At 43.1% G+C, this 15243-nt stretch overlaps 1 protein-coding gene across 1 annotated transcript in view; it reads right to left on the bottom strand.

Moving 5' to 3' along the window:
* The window catches only part of LOC147030578 (uncharacterized), a 263534-nt gene that overhangs the window by 230592 nt on the left and 17699 nt on the right, over window positions 1-15243 (bottom strand). Inside the window, 2 exon segments of the mRNA XM_085872191.1 lie at window positions 3340-3420; window positions 14024-14104. Of these exon segments, the coding sequence (XP_085728317.1) occupies window positions 3340-3420; window positions 14024-14104 (162 nt within the window).

The raw sequence follows: 15243 nt of genomic DNA, 5'->3' as shown, positions 1-15243 counted from the left end.
GCCAACTGGCATGATGACAATTGAAGTCACCACATATGAGGAAGAGAGAGTTTGGATTAGAGGATAGAAGTTGGTCCATGTTTTCGGATAGTGAGATGTAAATGGAGTCATCACTGTTTGATGGATGCTTGCAGGGGAAAGAGTTGATGGTTGCTTTGAGAGGGAGGAGTGAGAGGGGTGAATTGCCACTGAAGTTGGAAAAAAAGATGATTGAAGGAAAGCGAACATGCAAAGCAAACTGGTTTAAAAAAAAAAAAATTTTAGTTCGCAAATGCGACTAAAGACATTTCTTGATGGATGCAATAACGGTGAATTAAGAGAACTAGTACGTGCTCGTAAAAAAATTAATTAATAAATATTCAAACCGCGAGCAAGAAACAACAACCACACAGGCCGTTTCTTCGCTCTCGCGTGCCCGTACGTGCGTTGCCCAGAAGTTCGCATATCAGTTATGATTATTCGCAATTTAGTTTTAATGGCCAATTATTCAATTAGCGCCAACGTATTTTGCCTTTTCGCAATGTCGTCGCCAGGAAAAACAAAAAGAGAAGAGAAGAGAGGAACAAAAAAAAAATTTACTTCCTGGTTCGGAGCACACCAGCTCACTCTGATGTTACCGAAATTTATGCACCGTCTAATATGAAAACGATCATAACTTGGGGCATAGTGTTTATCGAAAATGCGCATAAGAAATCGAGAAATTATAAGAATACACGAAGTCATCACTCTCCGGAAGCCCGTACGTTGTAACCCGTAATGGGGAACGCGACTGAGCTTCCCTTCCCCATCGGCCACGCCCACGCAACAACGTGTCTTGTCATTGGTTTGGTAAATAAATGGCCATAACTTGGGAACCACTTGTCCGATTAATATCAAACATTGAAAAGGCACATCCTCAAGTCTCCAGCAATATACCTGGCAAGTTTCAATTAGATCGGACCAGCGGTTGTCGAGAAACAGCGGTCACAGACACACAGACACAGACACAGACACAGACACAGACACAGACACAGACACACAGACACACAGACAGACACACAGACAGACACACAGACACAGACACACAGACACAGACACACAGACACAGACACACAGACACAGACACAGACACAGACACAGACACAGACACAGACACACACACACAGACACACACACACAGACACAGACACAGACACTGCTGGAATTATAGATAGATGGAGAGAAGAAACGTTGTAACAGTTGGACTTTTTCGACAAGGTATGAAGGAAAGGTCGAATTGAGAGCAGTCTGTTTTAATAGAAAGAGTCGTGAATTATGATACAGTAATGAAAACCACACGTGTGACAGAGGAAGATGAAGCATTATATGAGACCATTTTTATTTGTATTATCTATATATTAATATTGAAGGACCAATTTTGTGCTCCTCCTCGCGGTCGCGTCACGTTTTTCTTGGTACTGTGACCTGGACTGAAAGAAACTTCATACCTGTAAGAGTGCATCGCACATAGTGGCAATAGTCAACCTTCAACTCTGAAGCATCTATATATTAATACTGAAGGACCAATTTTGTGCTCCTCCGAACGGTCGCGTCACGTTTTTCTCGGTACTGTGACGTGAGAAGTTTTGACACTGTGTACGTCAAAGTAGACACGTGCACAAAATCGGGGGACTTCTTCACAAGGAGTAGTGTACACCAAAATGTCGTGTACAAGGACGTTTTGTAGGCCTCATAAGGTAAGGCCATGGAGTACATCGACTGGTATCCGGCTCTTACAAGAGCCGCTACTGGTTGTCATATTGGGCTCATGGAACGGAATCCGTCTGTGACGGGGTTTCGGCTCGTTATTATTATTTCTTGAGAGTTTTCATCAGATTAGGTAAAGGAAAGGTTGAAGAACAAATTGTGAGGTGAATGGTGAATTTGGATTGGTAAACGCAGAGGGAAGCTGATAGATTGATGAAAAGTACCAGGAAGAGGGGAGAGAGAGCCACGTGGTTTCGGGAGGTGTATAGTTAGAAAGGACACAAGGAAAATTATTATTTTTTGATGGATTTTTGAAGATGAGGTACGATTAGGGAATGGAGGGTTGTAGGAAGAAATCATGAAGGTAATGGTGAGAGTGTGTAGGGTTGTCTTTTTTTGTTGTTGTGGATTTTTTTAAAATTCAAGACAAGAAACAGAGGGTGTAGTTGGGAGGGATAGATAGAAGCAGTGGGAAAATAGGAATTGATGGTAATAGGGAGAGAATACAAGTATAAACGATCCTACACCAAGACGAGGAGGACAGGTAAGCCTCAAACAAACCCGATAAGACAAGGTCAACGAAAACTTACAAAATAGCACTGATTTTTGAAACAACAAATTGTTGAGGATTTTTTTTAATTCAAGACAAGAAACAGAGGGTGTAGTTGGGAGGGATAGATGGAGGCAGTGGGAAAATAGGAATTAATGGTATTAGGGAGAGAATACAAATATAAACGATCCTACACCGAGACGAGGACGGGTAAGCCTCAAGCAAACCCGATAAGACAAGGTCAACGAAAACTCACAAAATAGCACTGATTTTTGAAACAAAACCGAACTAAGAACACACAGTACACATGTAGGTGAGAAAATAAACAGTTAAAATGTGACATGTAATGACCGGAAACTTAACTTTGAGAAAGTCGGCAGAGACCCCTGAGAGAAGCGGCCTTTGTCTAAAAACCCGGAACCGGAAGTCTACTAACTGGAAGGAACTGTTGTCAAAAGATGCTTTTTTGTTATTGAGGTATATATACATTTTCTGAGATGCAAAATTTCCATTATCGCGATTAACTTCCATATGCGTAAATTTCCTGGTGGACTGTTCAAGGTTTTGGTATTTCTGCAGCCAATTGAACCTTACTAGTGTCCTTCAACACCCTGTGCCATCACTTGTCACTTTTGTGAAGACATTTTATCAGATAGTGGGCAAGCCACCTTCTTCAAACAGTTCTGCTGTCGGTGGAAATGACAGATCTATAAATTGGGTCAGCAGGTGAAATACAGAATATTTTGGGGTCATGATAAGAAGGTTGATGGTTTCACTGTGATCATGCAGGCAAAGGATGATGACAGATTTCAGGATGATAACTGCAGCAATGCAGCATCCATTAAAGTTAATACAGGACTGATTTTGAGACAGAATGCCACAAGAAGCAGCTTTGCTTATGAAGCATCACATAATAAATCACGAAGTTCAGCACATCAATGGTCTTGTAATGTTTTAAAAGTAGAGGCAACATGACAATTCAACATATAAGCGATAATTTCTTCCTTCAAACACAAGCAATAATTTCGTAACTCTGAAATGCAATAATTTTGTTTTCTACTGACCGATGATAGCATCATCCGTAGTATTATTATCCAAAAGATCACCCAACATATGTGTCTTTGCTTCCTGCACTTTTCCTTGGCCTGCAAGAGAATAGAACCCAAACAACTTCATTATGCATTTTATACAATATCATACAATGACCTTCCACAGCAGCACCAGAAATTTTAAAAAAAGAAGAGATTCCTTGAATTTCATATGCAAATGATACATCTGAAACAATTGGAATTTTCATGTACAGTACCGAATGAAATAGAAGAAAAACAAATATAATTTTAAGATGACATTCCAATTTAAATGTAATAGCACTTTTATACATTTGTTTTTCTTGAGCTCCATTTCATCAGCACTCTCAGAGGTAACATCAAAGGTTGTATTCCCATTGCCTTGGATTGAAAGTTGCGATAACGTGTCATGGATTCCAAAGTATTGTTGCATGGGGAATGTGGAAGAGCGGCTGTTTCAATCGACCTTGCTTGATGGTCAAAAAAAATTTTGGTGGAGATAGGGCAGCCCCAGCAACATAGGCTAAGCTCAGAAAGCCTCGAGCAGTTGAGAAAAGCATTATAACGCAGATGGGATGCCCAGTCTAACGCCCATCCGAGGGACGGGCTGTGAAAGACCAGGATGACAGTTATAGCTGGGGATTACAACATGGTTATAATACATGGATGATTTTGAGATATCGCAATATAACCATCCAGCCCCTTTCTGCCTGCTCTAGAGATAAATGCACACATGAACACCCCCACCCACAACAAAGCCTTGAAACCGTGAACCCTTGCAATTGAGAAACCTTGAAGCACTTATTGCATGTGAAAGACTGCAAATAACTTTGGAAGGTCAAAATACCAAAAGTGATTCCAGCAGTGACTCATTCAGGTATTCAGGTCGTGATATTTCCATCATAGAAATAGCATTTGGACACCATTCAATTACACTTTGCATCTCATTTCAATGGATCACAAAATAAAGCTGGTAAAATTTTCCCGTCTTTCGCACAAATCTATATTTTCATAATGAGCACGGGTGTTTTATTTCCACATTTCACTTTGAGTACCTGAAGAAAGCACGGCACTCACAATACACCAACTTACTGATTTACAATCTTGCATATGCAGTGCAAAATCAGAAGCAAAAATTATTCAGATTACCAAGGACTCATAACACCCACTCCATCCAGAAATGAAATATGGTGTCAGTGATTCACTCGCACGATGCCATGCCTTTTGTCGTTTCTCTACCCTCAACACTGCCTCCCTCTGACAGGGGAAGTGGTGAAAGCACTTGCACTATGCTACATGTACTGGCAAAAATTGCAAGTTATCTCCCACTCTCCCGGAAGTGTGGTGATGTATTTCATGCCCAAGACCTGGCTCTGGGTACTACCACCTTGTGTGCAAAACTTGGTGGAGATAGGGCAGGCCGTTTTCTATAAGGTAGGTTCGTTCTTACATACTTGCATACAATTTGCATATTTTATTTATTAAATTGTAAAATATAAATTTTGAAAAGTAAATGTTCATTTTTGTTGCGACGTTGAACTTCGAAACCAGGAGTGCACCAAACGTCCAACTTCTTCTTGAACCATAATTTAATCCTCAAGTGAAATCCTTTTCTTTCTTTGTACAGTGTTTAGGCTCATGGACAAGCTAAAACACAGAATATGATATGGTAGTGATATTTCCAAAAGTTAACGTTCATTTCATTTTTATTCACATTGCTGTTCAGTTAGTTATATGCCTCTAAAGTCTAAGCGAATGTAAATCTGCTGTGGGGAGCAGCACCGCACTGCACAGTAGATTATTGGACCAATGTATATTCACATTTTGTAAAAATTATTTTCCGATTTTACTGCTGTTTTTTCTGTAGTACAACATAGCTTATTATAGAACATTACATGTAGTCTATATCTATAAAACCTATATAAATGCAAGATGCACGATAATGTCGGAATGGATTAAACATCATAAACACAGCACGTATCATGCTGAACGATACCTCATTTAAGAGCTATTTTGCCAAGAGAGTGGTGCATGACAAGGTCTAAAAATATTGATATTCATGCAATTTTGAGGCGTGTACATTTGTGTGCCTGGCGCACATGGGCAGTGTATAGCAGAGATGCCAACTTTTGGAAATCAGAATTAGGGAGGATTTTCAACCGACACCAAATAATGTGCGCGAAGCGCACATCTCGAGCGCGGAGGGCTCGACCCTTGCGGCGGGGTCCAGGGCCCGCCTTAGGGCCCTGGAAGCTCTGGGGTTCTAGACGCTCTCTAGTGCCCTCTGAGCCCTATTTTGGAGCATTTAACATGTTAAGAATTCCCACTTTTTGAACAAAAAAAGGGGAAAATTGTGCACTTTTTAATGTTACATGTATGTTAATATTAGTAAGTTAGGGGACAATCAAAGATTAACAAAAAGCACAAAAGAAGCAATATTTTTCTTACCTTACTGGCTGGTACTACTGCTGCTTGCTTTTTCCATGGCAGCTTTGCTGAGTGACAGCTGTGTGGCTCTTTTAGCCCTTCTGATTATGTCTTTGCTGTATTCTCTCTGGTAGCAAGGGGTGTTATGAGCTAGTTTTTCAATTAAGAGAGCTTCCAGGGTTTTGACACTCAAATTGGGACGAAATTCAGTATGATTCTTCCGTACAAGACTGAGTGCCCGCTCACATGATGCGTTCGAATGAGGAATGACCAAGATTCCCTTCATCACTTTGCTCAAATTAGGTTACTTCTTGGCACCATTGCAGGGATCTGTGAGCTGTGAAATCCGATGCCACTGCTCATCCACTCTCACCGTCTCAGTAGCAATTGTAGCTATGGAGGCGTCTGCCTGGTAGTGAGCGAATTCACTCTCAAGACTGTCTATGTCACTATCACCGCCACTGAACAGACAGGGGAATTTCTTGATGAAAAACTCCACACAGTCAAACCCCACTTCTTGGTGTAGCTTAACATCCAGCACCTGAGCATGCTTGGCTAATTCATCATCTAGCGGCCAGGTTTTGAAGATATAATTGCAGGCTTTCACATAATATGAGCGAACTGCACTGAAGAAACCTTGGATGTCTGACTCACTCAGAGTGAAGGTGGATTTCTTGAGACTCCTTTGTTCCCTTATATACAGTTTGGCATCGTTCCCAATCATGAGGTCCTCATCATTCTTCTGATGATTTCTGTCAGAGAAGGGTACATTTACCAGAGCAACCGATGACACCGATGGTTTCAAAAACCGTACGAAGATATCTTTCAGAAGACCATTCAATTCTCCGTGCAGGAGATGAATACAGGGTTCGTCTCTTTGGAGCAGAAGATTCCCCTTCTCAAAAAGCTTGTTAGCATATCGAAGGAAGAAACAATAGAGTTTTGTTTGTGGAGACAAGAACATCCTGTTGACACGTTTTTCTCTAGATTCCTGCACAGTGTTTGAGGAAGATGCGCTTTTAGTTGTAGAACTCATAGTACACTTAGCCGCAGGGCGATCACACTTGCGTTTACTGCCAGCAGAAGAGGTCAGACTCGTAGTACCAGATCCAATTTTACGTTTGAGGAGAGAGCTTGAGGTAGGTGCAGCCAAGGAAGAAGACCTCTGATTCGAAGGTTTTGCTGAGCTTCTATCAAGTGATTTGGCAAAAGCAGAACTTAACTTGGGTCCTTCTTTGCCTGTAGATGGGACTATCACAGTCTTTCTCGACTCTGAAGGGATCTGCTTTGTAGATGAACGTGATGAAGGGCCGGTGATGCTACCTGCTCTCAGCATTGGTTTTGGTGCTGTCCCTGCTGTCTTCTTCGCAGCAGATACTGCAGTGGTAGTGGTGAATGCTGCTCCACTAGTGCTTGATCCTGCAGTGCCAGTACTGGCAGTAGATACAGTGCCGTCCTTCTTGCTCGTTGTTAGAGTCTTGGCTACAGTTGGTTGCATTTTTCTTCGTACTTCTTCTTTGAAGAAGAGGCGAAGTGGCTCCCACTGTTCAATCAGCCTGTCTAGGCACTGACCAAGGGACAGCCACCTTGTTGCGACATGCTTCAGAATCTTGTGTGTCGGGGCATCACAGAGTTCTTGCAGTGCTTTCACTCCTTTGACGCGTTTACTACTTTTGTCCAAGTAGTAGTAAATATCGATGAGAAAGTCATCTAATTCAATGGGTAAGGCCTGAGCCGCCTTCTTGGCCGTATTGTGCATCATATGGCAAGGGCATCCCATGATGTAGCACTCTGGATTTTGTTTGTGGATATAAGCAGCGACTCCTTTGTGCTTGCCCACCATGACAGAGGCATTATCAGCACAAAAGGAAACACAATTTCCCCACGGAATTTTCCTGTCACTGAACTCATGATCAAGCAGTTTGAAAATGTTTTCTCCAGTGGAATCTTGTTTGCACGCAGGCAAACTTAGCAAACCTTGCTTCACAATCCCAGCACTGTTGTCATAGTACGAAATCAGGACAGGATATAGCTGGGCCTCACCACTGTCATTGCTACCGTCTGTAGCTAGGCTAAATGGAGCTAGTCTAGCAATATCGGCAATAGATGAAGCAGTAACATTTGACAACTCACCAATTACACTGGTCAACAACAAATTTGTTGTCTGCATTTTTTAAGCTGATTTAGGACGAATCTGATGCGCTGAATCCAAAACTCACATTAGTTTTGTTCAATCAGGTCAAGTTTTTGAGATATGGCCACATGTCGTTTTTTACATTTTTGTTCACATGTACGCATGTGTGGAGCATTTTAGAAGAAGTTGGTGGGGGTAAAATGTCATGTCAAATAATTGTTTTAATTGGAAATAATTATTTTAATGACAAGAAGTATTCAGGTACGATAGTTCTAGGTGATTATGTCGAAAAGGGATCAGTTTGAAGTCATAAAACCTCAAAATCTTCCAAAAATTGGTGAGGCAAAGCATAAAGTTCGTGGATCAAAACTAAAGTTAATGGGGCAGATTTTGTAATAATGTGATACAAAAAAGTTGTATTTCTTGAAATAACGAACTCTGAAGAATGTACAATACCTACATGCGCCAATTTATGACATGCGCTTCTGCTCAAGCTTGGAGTGCCACAGTACGAACCCAAAGATTGGAGACTGTTCATTGACAGCAGCAAGCGATCACTGAAATGTGTTCTGCTACACAACGGCAACCAGTTTGCCTCTGTACCCATCGCTCACTCGACTACACTGAAGGAGAAGTATGAAGCGGTGAAGTACGTGCTGGAGAAAATTGGTTATGATCAGCATAAGTGGTTTATTTGTGTTGACCTGAAGATGGTGAACTTTTTGTTGGGACAACAGTCTGGCTTCACCAAGTACCCATGTTTTCTGTGCATGTGGGATAGTAGGGACCGTGCTCAGCATTACACGAAGAAGGACTGGCCTGTGCGGGAGGAATTGGTGCCATGCAAAGAAAGGAACGTCATCAACGACCCTCTGGTGGACAGAGACAGAATACTCTTCCCACCGCTGCACATCAAGCTCGGCTTTATCAAGCAGTTCACCAAGGCTCTGGACAAAGATGGTGACTGCTTCACTTACTTGTGCCAGGCTTTTCCAGGATTGACCATGGAGAAGTTGAAAGTTGGCATCTTTGATGGTTCTCAGATCCGTCAGCTCATCAGAGATCCAGAGTTCAAAAACTCAATGAACGAAGTGGAACTGGAAGCGTGGAAGACATTTGTTTTGGTAGTGAAGAACTTTCTTGGCAACAATAAGGCCAGAAACTACGCAGAACTTGTCAACAACATGCTGACTGCTTTCAGAAACCTGGGCTGCAACATGAGCATCAAGATGCACTACCTATTTTCACATATGAACCGGTTTCCTGAGAACCTGGGTTCAATGAGTGACGAGCAGGGGAGAGATTCCATCAGGACATGAAGGAGATGGAGACCAGGTATCAGGGTCGCTGGGACGCAGTCATGATGGCTGACTACTGTTGGAATCTGAAGAGAGACCTCCCTGCCGCTGAACATTCCAGGAGTTCGAAGAAACGGAAGTTCAAGCCCTGAAGTTTGAACAGTGGTGACGCAACATGCAATTTACTTGAACTTACCTTTATCAATGCCCACCATTCAGATGACAGTAATCGATGTTTCTATCATGTAATCAATAAATGTTGTTGGCAAAACATTTTTTTTTCTTAAAAACATGTTTAGGATGATATGTGTTGACAAAAATCAGCTGATAATGCCACAAAAATGTAATTGATTTTGTCACAAGATCTGACTTTTTCAAATCAACTTAGCACAAAAACCTGACCTGATGGAGAGAAACGGATGCCATTTCCTGATTCAGCAGTGCCAGAATACCCTAATTCACTTGTAGAAATCTAGACAACATTCAGAAAGTAAAAAATTGTTGACCAGTGTTCTTTTTTTCTTCTTTGTTCTTGTTCTTTTTTTTTTTTTTTTTTTTTTTTTTTTTTCTTGCTTTTTGTTCTTGTTTTTTTTTTTTTTTTTTTTGTTCTTGCACATCTTGCACATCTTGCAAGTTTTTGTTCTTGCACATCCATACTTTGAAGCAACTTTTGAATCTGGAAACATCTTTTGAAATAGAGGTCCAGCATGATCTGAGACTGATATGGGCAAGTTATGTTCCACAATAAATCCACTAAAGAGAAGTTCCGCTCGGGTAACATCCTCTTCCTCGCTTGTCCCTTGTTTGGTGAAATAATTCAGAAGTGTACCGGTACTCGTGCTTGAAGATCTCTCCTTTGCAATGTCTGTGTGCCGTTTGCTTCCAACGTGCTTCCGAATATCATCGCGACCTCCGTGCTCAACTGAAATATCAACGCTGCATACTGTACAATACGCATGATGAATTCCTCTTTCAGACTTTCGAATACACGGGTATTGGAGACTGTATTCGGTCTTGTACTTCTGAGACCATTTCTTGGTCTTCGTAAGCTTCTTTTCTGCCATTTCGTAATCAACATCGAGGGCTTGAAGCATCGGTAACTTCGAAGTCGATGTTCCACAGCTGCAGCGCGACTCGTAAAACTCTAGCGGCTGTTAAACACCGCACGGTGGTCGCGACCGCCGGGCTGGTACGGGGCCCAGCTGCATGCAGTGAGCGTATCGCATGCATATACACTGTGCATACATACTGCATGCACTGTATTGCACACATACCGCATGCACTAAATCTCAGTGCATGATCGCATAAGCGAGATCCAGACCCAATGTTTCGCTGCTCCTCATTTGAATTTGCAATTTTTTACGTACAATTTGGAAGCAGCGAACGTTATGGAGTTACCACATGCTCTACGTAGCAGACGATGCTTTTCATTCAATTCTCATACTAGTACATTCTGATTAGTGAACAGTGCAAAAATATCAAAATTTCGGGAGGATAAGGATAGTGATCGTAAGGGCGGGAGTTTGGGTGAATTTTCGGAAGCCTCCCGATGAAATCGGGAGGGTTGGCATTGCTGGTATAGGCTCAGCGTCGCTGGTTCAAACACCTACCGGAAGTAAAAATATATATTGTTGCGGTTCTCGGAACCGCATGCATACAACAGATTAGTGTCCCAAGACAGTTATTCCATTATTATTCGTGCAGACAGTCCCTTTCCTTTTGTTTAGCAGGACAACAAGGGAGTGCGTTGCGATGATCTAATAATTAGGGTTGATTAAATCATTTTCTCCTTCATTTCATCCCAACTCTTCTTTTCGTCTTTTTATTCCTGAGGTAAATCAGCCATGTGTGCCTTCGCTGTAAGGTGGGGTCTCATGAAGGCCAGCACGTGCGGCGCCGTGGTGAGGGAACTGCTGCACAGAGATCCTCTTTCCTGGGCAAGCCCTAAACCCGGTGTGTGCGGCAGACACGTACGTGCTCGAAAGCAGACACGTACGCTGCTCGTGAAACGTGCATGGATTTTCCATGGCGATGTACCTTCGGCCCTTGCTGGCAACAGCGGATTCTCCACGGATGGTAAACGTCTTCTTGTCTCTGCGGCCAGTGAAGCTGCGATCAAGCCGGGGAATGTACAGTGCGGACCACGTTGGTGCACGCGGAGCAAGCGAGTTGATCGATGCTCGTCAAATGCCCGAGCGGGCATGCGGGACCCTCGACCGGTCACGGCCGGGGGGTTTTTGCAGGACGATTCGCGTGCCAATTTCGGTGTGGGCGATTCGTGTCATGTCGTGGGGTCGGAGCGAAATATGTTCACTGTCTGGGATGGCCTTGCTGGAAACAAAGTGAGGTGGTTTCTGGCCCAAGTTGGTGGGACACGTGAGGGGTCGGGGCAAATCGGAGCGCCCAATTCAGGTGATGACGTTTCGATTCGGTATGGCCCCTCCACCAGACCTGCAAGTGCTATAAAGGTCGGAGCAGTCCCTCCACCCTCTCTCTTGCCGCTCTTGCTCTTTCGCCGCCTCTCTCCCGCTCTCACCTCGCCAAGTCGACACCGCCACGACACGCCTCCTGCTGCACTGACTCCGCATCCTAGACTCCGTCCACACGACGTCGACCCCACCCGCCTACCTGGTCCCGCCACCCCATCCTCACTCTGGACTCCGCCCCTTCTCGACTCAAGCTCCTCCTTTCCGAACACAGTCTCTACACGCGCGGCTGAAGCCAGAGACAACGCGCCCACTGCCAGGCACTGCACCACGGAGCATCCCTCCCCCCCCCGAAACGAATTGGTTGCGCGTCGTGCTATGAAGCACAAAGGTACAGAGAACGTAGCCTCAACTCCTTTCCCTTCCTGGTTCAAAACTTCCTCTTCATCGGGTTGTGTGTGTGTGTGAGTGCGAGTGCGAGTGCGTGAGGCACCAGCGCGCGCGCGCTGGTGCCTGTCTGCTTCAGTAAGACCGCAGAAGATCGTTATTGTTATTATTGTTTTTATTTTCGCACTAAGTCTGCTCTGTGTCCCCTTTGTAAGTTGACTTTTAATAAATTATTATTAGGAATGTTCCCAGCTCGTCTTTGTGGTTTCTTTCATTGATCCAGCATGGTCTGAATCCTCGATGAGCCGGGGCTTTATTCCCAATGGTCCATTCCTTTTAGCCGGTACATCTTTGGCAGTGTCGCTCGGCTGCATCCGATCCGGTAGAGTGATCCGGTTCGAACAAGGCGTACCGAGGGCTGTTCCCCGGTAATCAAACCACGTGATTAATTAGGTAACCCGATTAACCCATAGACGGGGGGACCTGAGGTCACGCGGATGAGTTATTGGCGTCCACGGACAGTTAAGCGACTTGCAGCGTCACGGAATTATCCATGTGCGACGGCCAACAATTCCGGGGAGTCTGGTGGGAACCAAGATAGCTTCCTCCACCAAGTGCTCTTCTCACCCGACCCCCGGCCCGCAACAATATAATCACAAACTATTCTGTCAATTCCATCCAACGTGTAATTACCTTTTTGGCTATTATATTTACTTCAACGAGAAACCTCAGCAGTCTTAACAGTGAGTGACTATGATGTGGACTTGGAGTTGGGAGGGGAGAGTTGAGGACTTCAAGAAGAAATGTGGAGGAGAAGACAGAGTTGGGATGGGAGGGGACAGAGAGCTTTTCACAAGTTTGAATACTTAGGGTTGAGCACTTTGTGTTGGGAGGGGGGGTGGAAGAGGGGTTGAAGAATTGAAGTAATATTTCACATTACGTGGAATTTTTGCGAGTCCCTGCTGTTGTCTGCAAATTTCTGTGAGGACATTCTCAGCAAACTCCCAAAATATTCCACACTTTTGGTGTCAAATTCCTTCACAACAGCCTGGTGGAACCAGGTTGTCTACTTGTACAAGATAAAATCATCAGTATTATTATGGTCCAAATAGCATGCACTGTATTTGGGGGAGGGGTGGGGTGGGGCCTGTCTGCAAACAAAACCCCGTTATTGCCATTATTTTCCATTAGATCCATATCGCCCCATCACGCATTCCGGAATACAACTGTGTGATTGAGTGGTGTCTTGCTTTATTTGCCATGTTCTGAAAGCTGCAGAAATGCATGTTCCCTCCATTCAACAGAATGACAGGCTCTCTCTCTCTCCCCAACAGTACTACTCAGACTCGGTGGCATAAGAGTTTGAGCGTCCACTCTGAGTCTGGGAGGTCAGCTGTTCAAACCCAGGCTGTCGTAGCAAGACTAAAAACGGTACATGCTGCTTCCTTGCTTGATGGTCAGCATTTATGAAGGATAGAGCATGCACAAACAACTAGAGCACAGGCTTTGATGGGCCGAGTGGCCTCCTCTTGTGTTGAAGTTACTTGTAAGTGAACTCATTATATTTTATTTGTATTTTTCACTCGTACCATCACTAAATACAATTACGGAAGAAACAGCTAGCATGTTGGAACTACTCTAAAAGGCATGGAAATTGTTGCAGTGGAAGTGATGATATTTTATGAATAAAATGTAATCATCAACTAGAACAGCACTCGGTGGAGCGTATACCTCTGCCAGGCTGAACAGTTTACATTTTGTATCCCACCGATTCATGAGCCGAATCTGCCTCTGGATCTTAACCAAAATCAAACCGGCTTGTTCTTGTCACCGACCCAACTTCTACCGATCTAACTTCGGTGACAGAGGTAACAATGACAGAAAGAACATCAATGATAAGATGTTAAAAAAGTAGAAACAGTATAATTATGTCACGAAAAACCTTGAAAAAAAAGACAAGTAAGGAAAATGACAACATCGGGCAGCACAAAACTTTTTTTTTCACTGACCTTTTACAGCTTCTTTCATGGAAGCATTTTTTGGCTGATCTGGTAAAGTCTGCGTCTTGCTTTCCTGTGGTTTGTTTTTGTCTGCAAAAGAATGAAAATTAAACAGTTCACCAAATTATCTCTCATCTCATGTGATAATGTATGCTGAGTGGCAACATCAAATATTTGAACAAATTCCTTCATTTCAAAAGTGGAAAACATACGATTGTCATTCAAAAAGTTCTAGGGACGGGGTATTTGTTGGCACCCAAGAGCTGCGGTGTTTTGCTCAATATAATCTTTCACGTACGTTTGAGATGTGCAATGAGTTTCACTGATGTTACATTGTTTGTTGTTTCAGAGTATAATTCAGAAGTTTGCCACATCATACAGTTATGACATGGCAAACCTCTGGATTATACAAAGAAAAAAAATTGAGCAATGGTGTCAAATATTTATGCGAAGGTAACAGCTCCACAAAAAGATAGTTAACCGTAAATTTTGAATTTATTTGAAGGACAACCCTCGTATTCCACTGGAGCAAATTGGACGACTGACAAAGTGTGGATACTAGTCCTTCCAAGATGACCCCACGTCAAGATGGCTGACAGATGCAATCAACCCACAAACTGTTGCTCAGGTTAATGCATTAATCATGGAGGATTGTCATGTTATGGTCGCCAAAATAAGCAGAGACCATATAATTTCTCATGGCATGGTTTTCACTGTCATCTGTGAACACTTGGACTTGCCCAAGATACCAGCAAGATGTGTCCCCACAAACTTCAGCAGTCAAGATCAAAACAATGGCCATCATTTTTCAAGCTTGTCAAACAGTTTAAGGAAGTTTCGCAGACTTCAATCATCCTTCTGAGAACTAATGACGAGACATAGCTTCACCAATGGGATCCCGAAACCAAATTGGAATCCACACCAGTGGATGCACAAGTGTGGGAGGTGTAAGTTGTGACAAAAACTTGAGAGAGAAGGGAGAGTATGGAAGTGAATGGAAAAAAGAGAAGGGAAGTTAGGAGGTAAAAAAATGAGGTGAGAAAAGTGGAAATCATAGCATTGGTGGGGAAAATGAAGACAGTCAGAATTGTTCAATTTCCCTCCTGCAACAAAAATGTGGCTTGCTAAATACTTACCACTTCAACAATCAAATTCACCAATGAAAAAAAATATATATTTCCAACACCAAATTATTAAACATGCATCAAAGGAAAATGTTTCTCGACATT

The sequence above is a fragment of the Eptatretus burgeri genome, chromosome 3 (genome assembly GCF_056783735.1).
Source record: "Eptatretus burgeri isolate ZD-2024b chromosome 3, Ebu_testis_v1, whole genome shotgun sequence".
NCBI lineage: Eukaryota > Metazoa > Chordata > Myxini > Myxiniformes > Myxinidae > Eptatretus > Eptatretus burgeri.
The sequence above is the reverse complement of the archived record's forward strand: the minus strand, read 5'-3'. Positions and strand labels throughout refer to the sequence as shown.